This window comes from Miniopterus natalensis, chromosome 11 (assembly GCF_054644295.1).
Source record: "Miniopterus natalensis isolate mMinNat1 chromosome 11, mMinNat1.hap1, whole genome shotgun sequence".
NCBI classification, from domain to species: domain Eukaryota; kingdom Metazoa; phylum Chordata; class Mammalia; order Chiroptera; family Miniopteridae; genus Miniopterus; species Miniopterus natalensis.
This window is the reverse complement of record NC_142091.1, coordinates 44,472,567-44,492,444: the sequence shown is the minus strand read 5'-3', so window position 1 is coordinate 44,492,444 and position 19,878 is coordinate 44,472,567. Positions and strand designations below refer to the sequence as shown.

The following is a 19,878-nucleotide window of genomic DNA, read 5'->3' as shown; positions in this document are numbered from 1 at the left end:
ATACCTTAAGGATGCAACAACTTATTTGATCTGTTGGCTGAAGTCAGTGAGGTGCTTTGTGGAGATAAATGGGGAGGAAGAAAAACGAATGTCAGGATGCTGCTGCTTAAGAATTCGGAGATGGCTTGAAGCATTGCCCAAACCCAGCTGTTATCAATTTTTTAAATGCCATTATTTCTTGCCCTGTGGAATAAAGTAGAGTGATGCCATTATTTCTTGCCCTGTGGAACGAAGTAGAGTGAAAAATCAAAGTTTGAGGATTGCCTCTTCCAAAGACATTAATTCATTAATTAAAGGGGACTGCCTTGGATTCCTGGCAAAATAAAGGTAAGGCAACAGTTTTAATTTGCAGTCAAATGTAATATGTAATTCCTCCTACCCAACTGCAGTCAATATTTAAAAATTATTTGTCTCAACTTTTTGGAAAATTTTCTGGAAAATTCTCCAGCGCTTCAATACTAGCACTTGTAGCTTCCACCAGATGTTATGCTAACAAGTTCTCACTCTGTTACAAAAACTAAAGCTGTTTAATGTGCAGCATTCTCATCTAATGAAATCCCTATCCCCTTGTTTCCATCCAGAGGTCCTAGTTCAGGCCTCCTCACTCTTACCCTGAGTTAGTACAACAGTGGCTCGCTTTGAAACCAGTCTACACAAAATCCCCCCAATCCAATGTCTAATCTACCACTAGCATCTTCTCAAGGTATGAAACTGCCCTTTGAGCCATCACTCTACCTTGCAGAATCCCTACAACATAGCACTCATCATATTTTATTTTTACAGGGGTCTCCCCTATTTCACCCTGTTCCTGGTGGGCAAAGCCTGTTCCTTACTGGTCTTTGGTCTACCAGTTAGTACACAGAAGGCACTCAACCTAAGTATCCTGTGTTAGATGTGAGCCCAACTCTCTTACCAACTTTCAGATACCTTAAGAATCAATTCCCTCTTTGAAAACCAGAGTTTTCTAATCCAATATTCTTAAATAATGTGAAAAACACTGCAAATTTTGATGAAAAACACCTGATTTTTTTTCTTTGAAGCTAGTACACTAGGAAAAACAAACCTTAATGACTTAGACTGGTTGAATACACACCAGTTTATCATAGTTTTTATAGCTGTCTTCAGTAGCTACCGAAACCTGCTCCAGCCTTCAATGCTTTGCAGGTTTTGTCACCCATACCGATCGGCTTTTATATCTAATTTACCTATCCAGACCAATTCCTCTCACACCTCAAAATTTTGCTTTTTAACATGCTATAGGCAAGAAAGGTAAAATAATCAAGATTGTTAGAAATGTTTATGGCAGGAAGAAACAGGCCCTAATCAAGAGAAATTATGTACCCATGTTCAAAAAAAACAAGAATTTTGCAACATCCATTCTATCTGTTCAAAGATCTTCATTGCTTACTCTCTGACTCTAATCTACGTCAGAAAAAGATGTCACACAGAATTAGCACTGTGTATCTTAAATTTGCACTCTCAATTAAAATCCAGCCTAGTTTAGTGAGTTAAAACCCTCCCCCACTTTAAAATTCTCTTCTGTGATTCAGTTCACATTAGAAAGTTGAGTCGTTATGTTCACTTAAAAAGCAAAAGCTATTTTAAACTACCTTATACTACATTTCTAGCAGGTCAAAAGCATAATAGGCAATGTGACATAAAATATTAAAGTTACAAATTAAAAATTCAAGATTGATATGTAAATTTTTCTTAAATCCCAAAATGTAACTAATATGGACTAAAGCTCAACATTAAATAATCAATGTTTCACATTCTATCAAAAATGTGTCCTCTGCTTTTAGTACTCTCCCTATAATGGAGATAACAGAAAATAGGCATCACAAAGATTTAGACAATTAAGGTAAGCTCAGAGTGACTTTTAATATGCCAATCAATGTTAATAAAACACAAGTCAAACAGACAAGTGCAAACATGTTTTAAACCAAAATCAACAGGAAACAATAAACAAATTCTTTTTTTCCCCAACATCTGTTAGCCAGTACCATTAGTCAAGTGGCTAATCACAGATAAAATATATTTTATGAAAAGCTTGGAATAGTCAGAAGTCATTCTGGCATTTTGAACAGCTATGTACAGTATCACCAAGATTAGTTATATACACCAATAATGAAAACTGGGCAAAACAGTTAAAAATAGACTAACAATACAATCAAGTACAAAACTTGGGTAGAGAGAGAAAACACTTTTAAAAAGTCAGGGAAAGGCATTATCAGGAAAAATTACAAAACCAGAAATAATTATACTACAATAATACAGCATTCCAAAGGGGGGAAAGGGTGCATTTCTCCAATGCACTAGCTTCAAAGTTCAAAGGGGGGAAAAGGCAAATAGCTGTTTTTCATCAAGAACAGCTATGTATTTCACATAATTGTTTTCAAAAGAAAGCCTATTAACAATGATTGTTTAATGCTACAATTTTACAGCAAAGACAAAACTAAAATAGCAGCAAATTCACAAGGCAATACTTCCACAGAATTATTCCATGGTTCATACAGTGCCTAAAAGTGCTCCCAGTTGGATATACAAGTATAATTTCACAATTTAAAAAAAAGAAATATAAGACTGACACACAGGTACATTGAAGGCTGAGTAGTAACTGATTTTCTTACCATTTCCCTTTCTCGAAGGGAGAATGTTAGTAATAAAGCCTTTGAGTCCTTTTTACAGGTCACTACAGGGAAGGGTACCTTTCATCACAATGCAACAGCAAACTATCAGCAGCACACCACCACAGTGGTTAACCCTGGAAAGGCTGATGTAACATCCAACAGTGACTGACATGCTACAGAAGACAAACTGATAAACTAGACAAAAGCCTGATATAGAGCACTGGGCAAGATACAGCTTTTAACTGTAATTCACAAATAAAAGTCCTAAAAAGTATTTCAGTATAATTACTGACACCGATTTTGAGAAAGTAATCGCAAACTGGATTCTAGCAGTGATTTCAACCTAGCTTAGCTTCCTCTTGTCACATTTTTTTGGGGGGAGGTGGGAAATGAGTAGTTCAGTATATGGTAAGGCTGACAGAGCGGTTCATTTTCTTTCCAATAAGTCGAGATGTTCTATTACTCTGGGTGGTGGACCTAGTGGCCATCCGGTCAGTGAAGAGTGCTCTTTCCTCAGCTGCAGCTTTTGCCATCTGGGCTTTCTTGAGTTCTCTACAAACATAAAAATAGAAAACAATACTTTTCACCTACTGTATTAATCCTAGGAAGGGATCCTAAGAGGCCAAACTATACTATCAGCTGGGAGATCTTTGCATGTCATCATTACTCTAACATGCCACTAAGGAAAAATACAGTATGAAACTTTAGCTTCTGCTCAACTTAAATTTATAAAATAATCTTATTTTGTGTTATCAGAATTACAATGTCATATGCACTTAGATACAAAGTAATAAAAATGCTAGTAATGACAGGGTTTTCTTTGTTTTTCTTAAATGTGTTTTTACTGATTTCAGAGAGAGGAAGGGAGAGGGAGAAAGAGGGAAACATTGATTAGCTGCCTCCTTGCACACCCCCTACTGGGGGTTGAGGCTGCAACCCGGGCACATGCCCCAACCGGAGACCTCCTGGTGCATAGGACGATGCTCAGCCAACTGATCAACACTGGCCAGGCGTGACCGGGTTTTAATAAAAACTGCAAATAGAACTCTACTTAATATTATAAAATATCTTTACATAACAGAGATGAAAGGAAAATTCTACTTCCTATTTGTATGAACAATGATATCTAACAAACTAGCGGCAAGTAAACCTTTTCATATTTCAAGTTAGATTAGATTAGAATCAAAATGGTAGCAATAAAGCAAATGAATTAGAATTATCATTTTAATCAGTTTTGAAATGTCAAAGGTCATTCACACCAAATATGAGAATCACCTACTAATCTAACCGACATTAATTTCATCACTTCATAAAAATTCGTACAACAGAAAGTTTCAAGGAACGTTTATTTATGCTGAGAGTTTGGAGTAGGGGAAAATATAAATTCATTTAACTTTTGCTATGATTTGGGGCTGGGGTATTATCACCACTTGCAAATATATGCTAGTTTTAAAAACTTGAAGTCCATAATTTCAAAGTTTAGAAACAACACAAATTTGTAGGTCAAGTACTAATTTAAGGCAGAAATTCCCAAACTTAAAACTGTATAACATGCCAAACCACTATATCCTTCACTGACAGAAAGCCTAAATCACCTCATTAAAATGTGTGAACTAACGAACACAGAAAAGTAAAAGCAAAACAGAAAAACTCTCACTTACTTCTGCAAAAGGGAATTCTTGAACTTTTCAGCATTCAATTCTATTCGTAACTGATCTGCGCTTTTCCTAGAAGCAGACAGTAATACTGAATGCTTTACCAGGGCCATTGCTGAAGGTCTTCTCTCTGGATCTGGATGAATCATAACCTTAAAAAGAAAAGTAAAATTAAGGTAAAAATATGTGATTTAATAAAATGTTGAACCATGTCAGTAAAGTGCTTCATATATAAAATACTTACTTTTAGCAACTCTGTAAATTCTTGGGAAAGCACTTGTGGAATCCGAGGTAATCTACCCTGTCTGATTTCATGCCACTGGTCTCCGTTTCTGGGAAGAGGTTCAGCACCAGCAGCACATACCACTGTGAGAGCAAGGGCAAAAATATCTGCTTTTGGTAGATGGGAATAGTTCTGTAAAATTAAAAAAAAAATTTTTAAGGAAATATAAAAATGGTCAAAATAAAATGAAATTATACTTCACATGATTTAGGTGAGAAACAGGACTAAATTAAAATGTTCAATGCCACATTTAAGTTTAGGACCTATTCAGAAAACAAGTAAATTTGGGGAAATTATTCTAATTACAAAGTAATACACACTCTGAGGTGGAGGGGGTGGTAAAAACATTTCTAAAAGGGAATGCCTCCTCTGTCATTAGCCCAATTCAACTCTCAGAAGAAACTTCTATCCCTCTAGGGGCATTCATATGAAAACACAAAACATACATACATTGACAAGTTACAAATAAACATATACAAGTAAGATACAAATACACATAAAAAGAACAATGATCATACAATGTGTTTGTCCTACTTGTTCTATTTTCATTCAACACTCTTGAGAAATACTTCATCACTTTCTGAAACAGCACTGTTAACTATGAGCCACATTCCTGTGTTTCTGAATACTTATTTGCATTGTTCTTGGTTTGTCTGTATAGCAGTATTTCTGTAGAAGACTCTCAGAAATGGAAATTCTGGGTGAAAGGGTACTTGATTTTAAAATGTTGAAAGATACCAATACTTAGCTCTGCAAAAATGCTATGCCATTTTAGAGATCCACCAGCAGTGTATGGAAACTTCCTTTACCACAACTCCACCATGTCAATTATTATAAATCTTTGCCTTTACGCTGACTTTTGCTAAATTCAATATACCAGGCTGATAGTTTAGACTTTCTATTTTGTATTACTATTCTACTAGTTACTAGCTTAAAATTTTAATACATCTGCATTTATATTCTTCTATCAAATGGTGTCGCAAAACAAATGGCATTATTAAAGAAGAAAAATTACCTCCTGCAAAACTTCATTTGCAAGAAAACGGCTATCACCCTCTTCAACTTGTGGACTGGAGATTCTTGTTACATGCCCAAGATCACCTAGAAGTATTGAAAAAAAATAGAGCCAAGAGTTGAAACACAACAGCCGCTCTCTATTTATTTTAAAGTACTAATCTGATTTTCTTTCTTTCTTACCTATTTTAAAGACAACTTTATTGGACATCCAGTCATCTTCATCTCCATCTTCAGAGGCAGCATTTGGGATTGAGGTTCGAGATATGAAAATATTACCTGTCAAACAGTTATTTATATAAGCCACACTAACAATTAATAGTATAACCAAAGTTCAGAAATAGGCATACATCAGAATCATCCAGAAAGCTTTTAAATATATAGATTCTTATATGTTCTATCCCAAACCCAAGAAAGTATGAAAGTAAGAGTCTCAGGGTGGGAACTGGGGCTTTATTTTCTAGGATATATTTTCTGGCCTAGCACTGGTCCTTAGAAACCACTATATTAGTCCCTTCACATCTACACATTGATCTTCAGCAGTTTTAATTAATTGAAACAATACAAATGGCAATAACATAGTAATTTGTAATGCTTCCAAAGCACAAATTTTAATCTAATGCAACAAGGCTGGTGTGAAAAGAATGAGTCAGGTAGCTATTGAGTTTGTATGACCATTCAGCATCCTTACCCCAATGTAGCTTTGTGATTCACTGTCTCAGCTAAACAATCACTTTTTTATCTTCAAATTTGAGTAAGCTCATGATTAACATAAGTTTTAGTGGCATATTTCATTTTAATAGTTTTATCACTATAATACCAAATTTATAAATGTTATATTCACTGGAGTCATCTTTCCAGTTTTGCTTTATTTATAGGACAACTTATTTGTGGTGGTATTTGTAAATTTGAAATTTTAAAAATTATTTTCAACTTTTGTACTTACAATATAAGGATCTACTATGTTTGACACTTGATATGAGTATAAGCAAACCTTACTAATTCACATTTATTGCCATCAGTCCAAATATATTTTTTGAAAAGAAATATTTTAGTGTGTTGTTAATGTACAGATAAATTCTTCACATACTCTAGAATTAAAATAAATTGTGGCCCTGGACGGTGTGGATCAGTTGTTAAGAGCATCAGCCCGTGCACTGAAGGGTCGTGGATTCAATGTCTGGTCAAGAGCATGTACCTGGGTTGCAGGTTCAATCCCCAGCCCAGGTCAGGGCTCATGCAGGAGGCAACCAATCAGTGTCTCTCTCTCATATGGATGTTTCTCTCTCTCTCCCTTCCACTCTCTCTGAAAAAGCAGTGGAAAAAATATCCTCAGGTGAGAAATAAAAAGAAAAAAAGAATTTCCCTTAAAATCAAGAACAAGACAGGGATGTCCCCTTTTACCACTCTTATTTAACATAGTACTGGAAGTCCTAGCCACAGCAATCAGACAAGAAGAAATAAAAGGCGCCCGGCAGGCGTGGCTCAGCAGTTGAGCATCAACCTATGACCCAGGACATCACAGTTCGACTCCTGGTCAGGGCACATGCCCGGGTTGCCGGCTCCCTCCCCAGTAGGAGGTGTGCAGGAGGCAGCCTATCAATGACTCTCTCATCATTAATGTTTCTATCTCTCTCTCTCTTCCTCTCCCTTCCTCTCTCTAAAATCAATAAAGATTTAAAAAAAAAAAAAAACTTTCTTAAAAAGAAAAGGCATCCAAATTGGAAAGGAAGAAGTAAAACTGTCATATTTGCACGACATGATACTGTATATACAGAACCCTAAAGATTGCACCAAAAAACTACTAGAACTGATAAATACAGTAAGTAAAGTAGCAGGAAATAAAATTAATATTCAGAAATTGGTCTTATTTTTATATAGCAATAATGAACTATCAGAAAGAGAACTAAGAAAACAATCCCATTTACAACTGCATCCAAAAAAAATAAGGTACCTAGGAGTAAATTTAACCAAGGAGGTAGAAGATCTGTACTCAAAAAGTTTTAAGATACTGAAGATACAAATAAGTGGAAGCTACTGTGTTCATGGATAGGAAGAATTAACACCATTAAAATGTCCACATTACCTAAAGCAATCTATAATTTCAACGCAATTCTTATCAAAATACCAATGACATATTTCACAGAACTAAAACAAATACTCCAAAAATTTATATGGAACCACAAAATATCCCAATTAGTCTCAACAATCTTGAGAAAGAAAAACAAAGGTGGAGGTGTCACACACTACCTGATATCAAACTATAAGGCCATACTAATAAAAAAACCTAGTACTGCCCAGCACACGTGGCTCAGTGGTTGAGCATTGACCTATGGTCCAGGAGCTCACAGTTTAATCACTGGTCAGAGCATGTGCCTAGGTTGCAGGCTCCATCCCCAGTAGGGGGGTGTGCAGGAGGCAACCAGTAAATGATAGTTAATGACTCTCTCATCATTGATGTTTCTCTCTCTTTCTCCTCCTTCCTCTCTCTGAAATCAATAAAGACATACTAAAAAAAAAGTTTAGCAATTAAAAAAAAAAAAGTAAGCATAGTACTGGCATAAAAACAGACATATAGATCAATGGAACAGAATAGAGACCCCAGAAATAAACCCACACTTATATGGTCAATTAATATTTGACAAAGGACGAAAGAACATACAATAGGGTAAACATAGTCTATTCAATAAATGGTGTTGGGAAAATTGGATGCATGCAACAACAAAAAAGTAGACCAGACCAGCTTCTTACACCATACACAAGAATAAACTCAAAATAGATTAAAGACTTAAATGTAAGACTTGAAACCATAAAACTCCTAGAAGAAAACATATGCAGTGGGATCTTCAACATTTCTCTTAGCAATATTTTTTTCTGGTATATCTCCTCAGGCAAGGGAAACAAAAGAAAAAGTAAACAAATGGGACTATATCAGACTAAGGAGTTTTTTGCACAGCAAAAGAAACCATCAACGAAATGAAAAAACAACCTACTAAATGGGAGAACATATTGCCAATGATACCTCTGATAATGGTTTAATATTCAAAGTTTATAAAGAACTCAAGACAATTTAACACCAGAAAAACAAACAACCCAATTAAAAAGTGGGGAGATGATCTGAACAGAATTCTCCAAGGAAGACATACAGATGGCCAATAGACATGAAAAGTTGTGTCACTAATCATCTGAGAAATGCAAATCAAAGCCACAATAAGATACCGCCTCACACCTGTCAGAATGACTATCACCAATAAATCAACAAACAAGTATTGGTGAAGATGTGGAGAAAAGGGAACCCTCATGCACTGTTGATGGGAATGCAGACTGGTGCAACCACTGTGGAAAACAGTGTGGAGGTTTCTCAAAATTTTAAAAATGGAATTGTCTTTATGACCTAGTGATTCCACTTCTCGGAATATATCCAAAGAAACCCGAACGTTAATTCAAAAGAATATATGCACCCCCATGTTCACTGCAGCATTATTTACAATAGCCAAGATTTGGAATACACAATGGAATACTTGGCCGTGAAAAAGAATGAATTTTTATCACTTGTGACCTAGAGAGTATTATGCTAAGTGAAATAAGTCAGACAGAGAAAGACAAATACTGTGAGATTTCACTTATATGTAGAATCTAATGAACAAAATAAATAAACAAAATAGAAACAGGCTCATAGATACAGAGAACAGACACAGTTGTCGAAAGAAAGGGGGGTTAGGGGGGGCTGGGTGAAAAAAGTGAGGGGATTAGGCAGTACAAATTGGTAGTTACAGAACAATCACAGAGATGTAGATTACAGAATAGGGAACATAGTCAATAATTCTGTGATAACTATGTATGGGACCAGGTAGGTGCTTGAAGCAGCAGGGGGATTACTCTGTAAAGTACATAATTTTCTAACCACTTTGCTGTACATTTGAACCTAATACAGAATAATATTAAATACAAACTGTAATTGAAAAAAATTTTTTAAAAATTTAGGTAAACTGGGAATATTTTTAGTATTATCTGGCTATTAGATGAGATGAAAATGTACTGAAATGGAAAGGTAGAGATAGTTGACTTTAATTGTAATATAGCATGTATAAATTATGGCATTATTCTGATAAAACGAGAGGGATTAGCATTAAGGTGTTATAAGATTCAATTACATCTTTGTAAGTGCAAGATAATCATAATGCATGCTCCATTTTCATAGTGTTTTATAGGCTAGAAATACTACCATGTTTGTATAGCACTTAAGTTTTCAAAGCATCTCCATACCCCAGTTTATTCTAACAACCCGGTTAGCAGCACTGGCATTATTTTAACTGTAGTTCCAAAGATAAAAGAAGAGTAGGTTATTTAATTTTTTTAGTCTGGCTTGTATTTTAAAATAATTTTACAATGTACTTATTACTGTTTCTTTAATAAAACTGTTTCAATTTAAGCTAAGATTATGTAAATTTACACCTTAATTGGTACCACTGTGCCTTCATTTTGAAATCTCATAAGCCTCTGAAAGAATACTCTGATGTTATTCTGAGCCATAGTACAAGTCTACTGGAGCCATTTATGTATAAAAATCAATTGTTTAGCTGACAAATAGTCTAACAGTAAAGAGAAAAAAGTAAAACCACTATATTTCTATACTCTCCAGCCAATTCACTTGCAACCTTTTTTATAAAGTTATCATAATACATTTTATTTTGTTTTCTGAGCCATACAATAAAAACTTTCTTTCTTTTACAGACTAGAAATACCACCATATTTGTATAGCACTTAAGTTTTCAAAAACATTTTCACATTTCTCATTTTATTCTAATAACACTGAGAGCAGCAGCTGAATTAATTTATAATTTATAATTATGGTTCTACAGTCTAGTAAAAGGGGCTTTAAACATAGGTCCTTAGTCTCCGATCAGTCCTACTTAGAGACTATGTATTGTGCACATGATGCCCCAAACTTTTTCTAGCTTTTAATAAAAACGAGTTCATTAAATCAAATATTTTGGGGTAACAAGAGATGAATGGAAACCATAAAACAATACTAAGTAGGCCAAAGGTCTTTTTAACAATGAAAAAACATACTAAGATGTATGTTTTAATGATGTAATTCTCTATAATTCTATAGGACACAGGTCAGAAGATTTGTAATACTTACTAGGCTTTATATCCATGTGAACCAAAGACATTGAATGAATATACTTCAAGCCCCGGCCAACTTGCAAAAGGAGATCCTTCAACTCTGCTTCTATAAAGTAACTCATGCTTCTGTAGTTCATACTTATGGCGTCAGCTAAACTTCCACCTAACAAACACACACAAAAAATTAGCATTTTTTCCCCTTCTTTCAGAAATTTCTTATTTTTCTTCGTTCTATCTTTACTGAATGACCATAGACTTAACCAAGAAAGTGACATTTTATAGGATCTATTCCCTTCAGTCTGTTTGTGAAATAAAAATTTTGTTTATTCTTTCAATAGGTAATACACTCACATGAGTACAAATATAATGTAAAGTCTCTGTAATCCATATACCCCAGCAACCCACCTGGTTCTTTTCCCCATCTTATGCATTCTTTTCAACTCCTTTTTATATAAATGATAACATATTTTCATTATCTTGAAGATAGTTCTTCACCAATACACTACCCCTTTAAAGCGTATACCAAATTTCACTGTATTAACCAATCCCGTTTGATGGACATTTTAAAATAATTTCTAAGCCTTTCCTACTATATGTACTATGGTCTAAGGAATAACTTTGTACATTGGTCATTTCACACATATCAGTGTGTCTCCTAGAAACCCATTGCTGGGTCAAAGGGTATGTACAATATAAAACACACATGCAGAGCGTGTGTGTATTACTACTTTATTACATATAAAATAAGTTTCTGCAGCCAGTAGGGCCATTTCTGTGTTTATCTTCTGCAAAAGAACTTAGTGGTCGACAGTTGACCCATGAACCAAGAGGTTACCAGTTCAATTCCTGATCAGGGCACATGGCCTGGTTATAGGCTCAATCCCCAGTAGGGGGTGTGCAGGAGGCAGCTGATCAATGTTTCTCTCTCATGGATGTTTCCATCTCTCTAACTCTCTCCCTTCCTCTCTCTGAAATCAATAAAGATATATTTAAAATAAATAAATACATACATACATAAACAAAAAAGAAATAAGAAATAACAGGCCCTGGCTGGGTAGCTCAGTTGGTTAGAGTGTTGTCCTGATATGCCAAAGTTGCAGGTTCAAACCAATGAGTGTATAAATAAGTGGAAGAACAAATCGATGTTTCTCTGTCTCCCTTCCTCTCTCTCTAAAATCAATAAACAATTAAAAAAAAAAAAAGAAATAGTGCACTCGGTTTCTGATTTCAAAATGCCGAGTACTTAAATTGTATTAGCAGGTGCCTATGTGAATCTGGGGCGATTACGTGTGAATGTACACACACTGTCCCCATAGAGAAGGCTGCACCAATTTATACTCCCATCATTAATGTATGAGAATACGTTTTCCCACACTCTTGACAACTGTCTGTGAATTTTACAGGTAAAAAACAGTATCTTGGTAGTTTTCATTTATACTACTCTTTACTACGAATGAAAATAAAACCTGCTTTTATAGAATCAGCCAAACCAATCAGTTAACTTGCTATTTTTATAAGTTTGTACTTTGTAAGTTTTATTTAAAACTTTGTAAGTTTACACTTTATCTCAGAGGAAATGAGTTACGTTAAAAAACCCACCACTTCTTTTTTTTTAATCTTCACCTGAGGACCTGCTTAGAGAGAAAAATATCAATTGGTTGCCTTCTTACACTTCCCAACTAGGAATCAAACCTGCAACCCAGCTATGTGCCCTGACCAGGAATCAAACTGGCAACCTTTTGGTGCACCAACTGTTGAGCAACTCTGGCTAGGCTCACCACATCTTTTTAAAGCTTAGTTAGGAATAATAAAATCAAAGCCAGGGTAATAAAATCAGAAAGGTCAATGAAAGAAGGCTGTACAATTTGAACAAGACTGAGTAACAAATGGCAAATTTGTTTCTTAAATAAAAGTAAACCACACACCTGGATATCTTAGGCTTAAGTGTGTTCTCCATACTTAACTTATATAAATCTTGAACTGCGGGGGAAAGGGGCTCTAAAAGGGAAAAGGTCAATAAGCCTGTCAGACAAGCAGGCTTGAAGTCCTAAATCAAGTTTAATAAGAAAGAATATGGTAGCCCAGTCAGTGTAGCTCAGTGGTTGAGTGTCGACCCAGGAACCAAGAGCTCATGGATTTTGGCTCAAGGGCACACGCCTGGGTTTTGGGCTCGATCCCCAGTAGGGGGTGTGCAGGAGGCAGCCAATCAATGACTCTCTCATCATTGATGTTTCTATCTCTCTCTCCCTCTCCCTTCCCCTCTCTCTAAAAGTCAATAAAAACACTTTTTTAACTATTAAAAAAATAATAATAATATGGCTGCTTTTTAGTGAGTCTAGCAACTATAGCTGAGCCAGTTCCTTTTATTTCATTGCCAAAAGGGCAAGAGAGGTGAGAAGAGCAAAACATTCATCTGACTTTTAGGATCTCTTCCCCATCCATAAACATTCTTCAATACTTATTTCAGTCTATCACCACACTAAAGACAAAAAGCTTAACAAATGCAAAAGACTGAGATAATAAGGAAGCTTAATCACTGATAAAGGATATCAGTTAATCAACATGTACAAATTAAGGGTAACAGCCGGGCCAGCATGGCTCAGCAGTTGAGCATCGACCTAGGATCCTGGAGATCGAGGTTTGATTCCCCATCAGGGAGCATGCCCAGGTCTTGGGCTTGATCTCCCAGCAGGGGGCATGCAGGAGCAACTGATCAATGACTCATCATTGATGTTTCTATCTCTCTCTCTTCCTTTCTCTGAAAATCAATAAAGACATATTTGAAAAAAAAAGCACCAAAAACCAAATGAATGATAACAGAATCCTTTCCCTATGAAACTGTGGAAAAGGATCTGAAGAGCAGGCTTATTACTGGTACATTCAAAGCTTTCCAAAAGTGGAGAGGAACAGTGGAAGGGGAACCAAAAGAAAAGCTCACAAATGTATCAGGATAGTCTTATTTTCTTTCATCCAAAAAAAATAAACAGTCATACAAAAAAGCAGTCCTGTGTCTCAGAGGTCTACTTATTTTTTAAAGATCTTTATTCTTTAACTTTTATACTGCTCCAAAATAATAAACTGTTTCAAAGGATTCTTTTATAATCTAACTTTATTATAGGACAAGGTCTTTGTCCTCACCCTTCAGGCCCAAGAGTTTTCTCAAAATCATTTGAATTATACAACCACGTATTTACTAAGCTGTTACAAATTTGTGATCCCTGGACTACCACTGAAATACTTAAAAGAACCAGCCACATCAAAAAGGTGAGAGGAAGGAAGAAACTAAAAGGAGATGGTGTCTAGCAAATATGGAGTAGAAAAGACTTTATGATTGAGTTGCACTTATATTAAATGTAGTAACTGAAAAATAAAGGTTAAGAAACAGAATAGGAAGAGAGCTACATAAGTATTTTGATAGTGTGAACAGAAACAATTCAAGAGATTTGTGAAACAAACTAGCAGCAACACTATATACTGAGCACTTCTGTTCTTTCAAGTATAGAGAACTAATATTTGAGAAATGAGGTATGGAAATAACTCTTTTACTTGTTTTATTCAGTTTTTAAATATGGAAAACCTGAATCCACTACCATACCACTTATTCACAAGCTATGAGATGCCTGGTGTTGTTTAAGGAAAAATGAGGATCAACAAAAATCATAACATAAAAATAAATCTTTGCTATCACCTCGAATATTCACCAAATTCTAATATTCACAGAATATACACAGAAATAAAAATCTGCCCGGCAGGTGTGGCTCAGTGGTTGAGCATCAACCCAGGAACCAGATCACGGTTCAATTCCCCGTCAGGGGGAGTGCAGGAGGCAGCCAATCAATGATCCTCTCTCATCATTGATGTTTCTACCTCTCTCTGAAATCAATTTTTTAAAAAAAGAAAAACACAAATCCATTATATGTATGTAAAGACTTGGATATTTAATAACAGATGTCTATAAGAATCAGAATTGAGACCAATTGTGGTAAAGGTTTAACAAAAAAGGAACCCAAGTTGGTGCTGAAGGACTTGCTGAAATTGAAAGCTATACAGAGGTCCAAAGTTAAACCTCTACACATGCTTATTTTGTTTCTTTGGGGGAAGAGAGGGAGGGAGGCACAGCTAGGGAACAACTTACATAATAGAAAGGACTTAGTGGATTCTAGTGGTAAACTAGGTTTGACAGATTGGAGTGGGGGCAAGATTATATGATGCCTTAACAAATGGCTGAGTTTAGATCAATAGAGAGTCACAGTCATAAGTAACCAACATCAGTTTTAGCAGTTCATATAATGAAATGGAAAGGGAAGGCTAGATGCAGGGAACCTATATTATTAACTACTATATCCCATAAACACTATGCTAGGTGCAGGGAATACCAAAATATGTATGGCAAAACCAGTGTCCTCTCAAGATCCGTTTAAGTAACTTGAGCAATATAAATAATTTGCACTGTTCTACTACTGAGGAAGAAGGGTTTCCAATCTTTATTTAACATCAGGTAGACACTACTTGCCCTTGAAATTCATGTTAGGCCTCTGACCTTTGATTTTATAAGAGATAAAAGAGTCATAGGCATTAGATGAAAATAAGTGTTCATTCGAGCTCACAAATTTACAAGGGAACAATTATGTTACTCACCATTACAATACTCATTCTGTATGAGCATATGATCATCTTCTGCCCATGCAGAGAAATATCGAACTACATGAGAATGTTGTCCAAGCACTGCATGAGCATATACTTCTCTCAAAGCGTTCTGCCTAGGAGAAATTTGAGATTAATAGAATGATAAATCATTTTCATTCAAGTCTAAACTGAATTAATTTATCTGAAACTTCATAAAAGAAACTTGACCTCTGTATCTATCATTATGCTGAAAAACAACTTGCTTAAGAGGGAGGGAGTTAAGACTGCATATTTTTCCAAAGGCTTCCATTAAAGAATGGCAGTTAGAAAGAAGGAACCTTACTGGACCTAGAAATCAGAAAAGATAAAACTTCCCTTTAACTGTGAATTCATGGATGCTACTAGAAATAAGAAACTTAAGTTAGGTTCCAAAATCAAACTATTCATATTATTTTATCCAGTCCAATAAGAACTAATGGTGCAAAATGAAACGGATCCAATTATATCATTATAACATCTCCAAAGTTAGAGAATTAATGAAATTCAATGCTGATCACCTAAAACAATGTCTGCAACACCGTAGAGAACAAAAGATCAAAAGACAAAATTTTTAATACATACTCATCAACAGAGCCAGCCAATGGTTTTTTTGATCGCTTAATGGCATAAATGCATCCATCCAGCCTCTTCACGCATTTAAACACAGAACCAAATTCTCCAGAGCCAATTTTCTCTAGCTCATGAAATTCTGTTGTATACCGTGACTTCATATTGCTTTCAGTAATTGTAATTCTCTGTAATAAAAAGGGTATCCATATGCATAATACAAAGATATATAAAACGATTTTTTGCTATGGAGATAGTACTATGTATGAAATTTTAAAATTATATCATGTTTTACTGCTTATTTAGTATGTATATATGGTAACTTGTTAAATAGAAAATCACATTTCAGAAACAATAAAAAGAAAATTAAAAGCTATTTACTTTAGCAGGTCTTGTTTCATCTTCAAACTCATAATCACTGGCTTCCATGTCTTCACCACAGGAACTGAAAAAAATTATGTATTTTTTCATCAACATATCTGAAACACACATCAACTAGAGATCCAAAACTATCTGATAGGTGCATGGTGAAATGAAATATTTATTTATTTATTTATTTAGCCTCACCAGAGGATATTTTTTTCCATTGCTTTTCAGAGTGGAAGAGGGGAGGGAAGGAGGGAGAAACATCAATGTGACAGAGACACATCGGCTGGTTGCCTCCCGCATGAGCCCCAAACTGGGCTGTGCCTGCAACCCAGGTCCATGGCCGGATTTGAACCTGGGACCCATCAGTCCACAGGCTGAGACTCTAACCACTGAGCCAAATAGGCTAGGGCTGAAATGAAATTTTAATGAATAAGAACAGAAAAGCATTTAATTTTGTAATCACAAGATACAGCTCAGCTGATGAAAATGTGATCCCTGCCAACACTACCAAGCACATCAAAATTAAAGCCCAAGTCAACTCTCTCTGCCTGCCTCATTTTTGACACCAGATTTCCTACAAGCTATCTAGACTTTCTATTCCTTCCTTTTTCATGGCACTCCTTTTCCACAGCTGATTACTTCCCACCTATCTGCTGAGAATTAGGTGCTAGTAAGAGAGAAAAATTTCAGAGCATAAGTTTCCAGGTCAATCAGTTAAAAATTAAATTTTAATAAGTATACCAAACCAATCTTGGGTGGTGGGAGAGACAGACTATTAAATAACTTACTCATTCCAATATGTTCTTTTTCTTCTACGACACTGTCCTGAGGAATGAAGTAACAAAGAATCTGGAGTAAAAGGATTAATATTCACTTGAGGAGTATGTCGAATGTCAAATTCTCTTTTTCCTGATTTTTCTGTATCCATGAATAGAGAACCACTTCGGAGTTTAACAGAGCTGGAATCAATTCCTCGAGCTTTGGAGAGCAAACTCTGAGAGGAAAAATAAAGATTTTAGGACCCAAGTCCTATATAGGACCAAAGCAACACACAGGCCTTGAAATAATACAATACTTCAAGAAAAATAAGGTGGTTAACTTCGGACTCTGAAGCTGGATACTAACCACCTTTTCTGAAAAAGATCGACAACTAAAATAGGCCTAGAGCCCTAAAGGTATGAATGCATACTAAAATTAAGTACATTCTAGAGGCCAAAAGTTAACAAATCCTTTCTAAAAATTGAAATCTAAAAATAAAAAGCAGTGGGGGAGCCGCAAAAAAGCCCCTCTCCCCGACCCCCGATCTAAATAGGGTTTTGAAAGCCACCTCCGCTGTGCTTTTCCCCGCACTTCTAGAGGGATCTTGCCTAGGGTCAAGTCTGCTAATAATGAAACAGTAAAGCTCAAAAGAACACATCTTCCTGAGGTACTGAACCTTACTTAAAAAGCTACATTTCCCATATTATTCTTACAAATGCGATACTTGTCTTAATTTCGGGAAGTGTCGGTTTTAAAATCGGCATTAGTTCTAAAGTTCTAGAAGTGGTTATCGGCATATTTTCTTGCCATTTAAACAAGCGTCGAATGCCGACTTCATGATTATCAACAATATGAACGCATAGGGTCCAAACAACAATCCCAGTGCTGGTTTTCAACAGTTGGATATTCCGAACCATCACACTTAGGTGACCAAACTTGGTCACTGCAAGCCCAACGGGGTAAACAAACGCTTGCCCAATAAATATGTCCAGAAAAAGGCTTAAATGCTACCTGACGTTTTACAAGTCTTTACGACTGTAAGTGCTTGGAAGGCTAGCCTCTTCTCCCCAGTCTAAGCAGTCACCCTCCCTACCTCAAACTTTCCCCTTTAAGGCGATATGACACGAAACGATAAGCGCATGAGGATTATTTTAACCGACTCTTGCGTGCGCCGCCCAAATTACAGGACCGAACCCAGCGTTTAAAAGGCACCATATGGCTGCGGTGCTCGGGAGTGTCAGGTGGCGGGGCCAGGACCGCTCCAAGCATCCTTCCAAACTACGTTATCGGTGCCACACTCCCGCTGACACGCTCGGGGCAGCCCCCATTCGGCGGCCGTTTAATCGTGAGCCACCTGGACGGCCCCGATCAGCCCCTTTGAAAGATGAAGTCGTTCCAGACGAGGCCCACTGTTCAGTTATATAATCTTAACGGACAACTTCTGGGCAGGGCCAAAAAGAAAGGCTGCCAACTTTTTGTTGCGGCGCAAGAAAGTGAGCGGGGGTGCGGCCAGGCGGTTATGTAACCGAACCCGACCAGCGCCGCGCTCCACTCACGGCGCGTCTGCCTTTTTAAAAGGCCGGCCCCGCGCGGGCTCAAGGCGCCCGGGCCGCCGCGTCCTCACCTTGGGGGTGTGCGGCGTGTCAAAGAGCCGCAGCTTGCGGAAGGTCTTGTGCGGCGGGGTGCCCGGGTGGTCCCGCAGCGGCGAGCATGGAACCTCGCCGGCCCCGCGCTCCCCGTAACCGCACGGGGACGCCTCCTCCGAGCCGCTGCAGCGCACCGGCGAGAACGAGCTGCCCAGGAAGTAGGCGGCCGCGGGGGACTTGACCGGCGACGAGGAGCCGAAGCCCTCCTCCTCCCACGAGTCGCCCTCCGTCCCGCCGCCGGACGCGTCGGCGCCCGGGGAGGCGCCCCGCAACAGCATGTCCTCCTCCAGCTCCCCGGGGGCCGGGCTGGGCGAGCGGCGGCCCTCGGGCCCGGGCTCGGGGGGGCTCCGCGCGGGCGGCAGCGGCGAGTCGGGCTCCTGAAAGGCCGAGTCCTCCCCGGTGCTATGGCCGCTGCCCTCCTCCTCTTCCTCCTCTTCCTCACAGTCGCTGCAGGGCGAGAAGATCAGCTTCTGCCGCAAGGTGCAGGAGGCCCCGGCGCGGCGGGGCGGCGGCGGCTGCTGCCGGCTCAGGAAGCTCATCGCGCCCGGGGGGCCGGGACGAAGAACCCGAGAGCCGGGACTCGCGGAGTCCAGGGCACAGCCCGCCTGCCCAGGGGGCGGGTCTGCCACGTGCGACTGGGCGCGTCTGGTGGCCGCGGCCGCGGGTCTGCGTGGCTGTGGGCTGCGGCTCCGGGGCGTTCGGGGCTGCAGGCGGCCGTGGGGGCGGCGGCGGCTACGACGTGGACTGTCCGGCAGAGGTGGGGCGGCCCGAGCGCCGAGGCTGAGGTCTCCGCAAGTCCAGCCGCGGGTTCGGACTCCGCAGCTTCCCGCGACCGTTAACCACGTGACTGCCCGACCCACCAATCCCCGCCCAGCCCGGGGTTTGAAAAAAAAGAAGGGCGCGACCTAGCCCGCGGGGGAGGGATTAGCTACGTGATTTTGGCGCGAACCCGCAGGCTCCGCCCCCGTCGGCGCGGGGCCCGGCCGGGGCGGGTGCTGGGCGGCGGGCCTATGAGAGAGCGGGGCCGCGGGGAACTTGGCCGGACGCCGCCGCGACGGCGACCTGGGGAGCGCGGGCGGCGCCTCCGGGACGGTCTGGCGGAGCCGGGCTCCGCTCCGCGGAGGTGAGCGCCGTCCTGAGCTCGGCCTCCTCGCCGCGCC

At 38.7% G+C, this 19,878-nt stretch overlaps 1 protein-coding gene across 1 annotated transcript; it reads right to left on the bottom strand.

The window, feature by feature from the left end:
• Nucleotides 1–1,856: 1,856 nt before the first annotated feature.
• On the bottom strand, nucleotides 1,857–19,369 carry WEE1 (WEE1 G2 checkpoint kinase). Its single transcript, XM_016206627.2, has 11 exons — nucleotides 18,697–19,369; nucleotides 17,102–17,307; nucleotides 16,326–16,389; nucleotides 15,960–16,132; nucleotides 15,351–15,472; nucleotides 10,729–10,875; nucleotides 5,766–5,861; nucleotides 5,584–5,669; nucleotides 4,530–4,700; nucleotides 4,292–4,437; nucleotides 1,857–3,182 (listed from the first exon to the last, which is right to left on the bottom strand). The coding sequence occupies exons 1-11, from the start codon at nucleotides 19,255–19,257 to the stop codon at nucleotides 3,029–3,031; spliced, it is 1,926 nt and encodes a 641-aa protein (XP_016062113.2). The 5' UTR covers nucleotides 19,258–19,369; the 3' UTR covers nucleotides 1,857–3,028.
• Nucleotides 19,370–19,878: the final 509 nt, after the last annotated feature.

What these genes read in the sequence shown, in the direction of transcription:
- WEE1 (XM_016206627.2), bottom strand. Translation starts at nt 19,257, where the DNA reads ATGAGCTTCCTGAGCCGGCAGCAGCCGCCGCCGCCCCGCCGCGCCGGG. An exon ending in TTGGCTGGCTCTGTTGATGA is followed by an intron (nt 15,473 to 15,959) that starts GTATGTATTAAA and finishes AATTTCTCCTAG; the next exon opens with GCAGAACGCTTTGAGAGAAG. An exon ending in TAAAGTTGTCTTTAAAATAG is followed by an intron (nt 5,670 to 5,765) that starts GTAAGAAAGAAA and finishes CAATACTTCTAG; the next exon opens with GTGATCTTGGGCATGTAACA.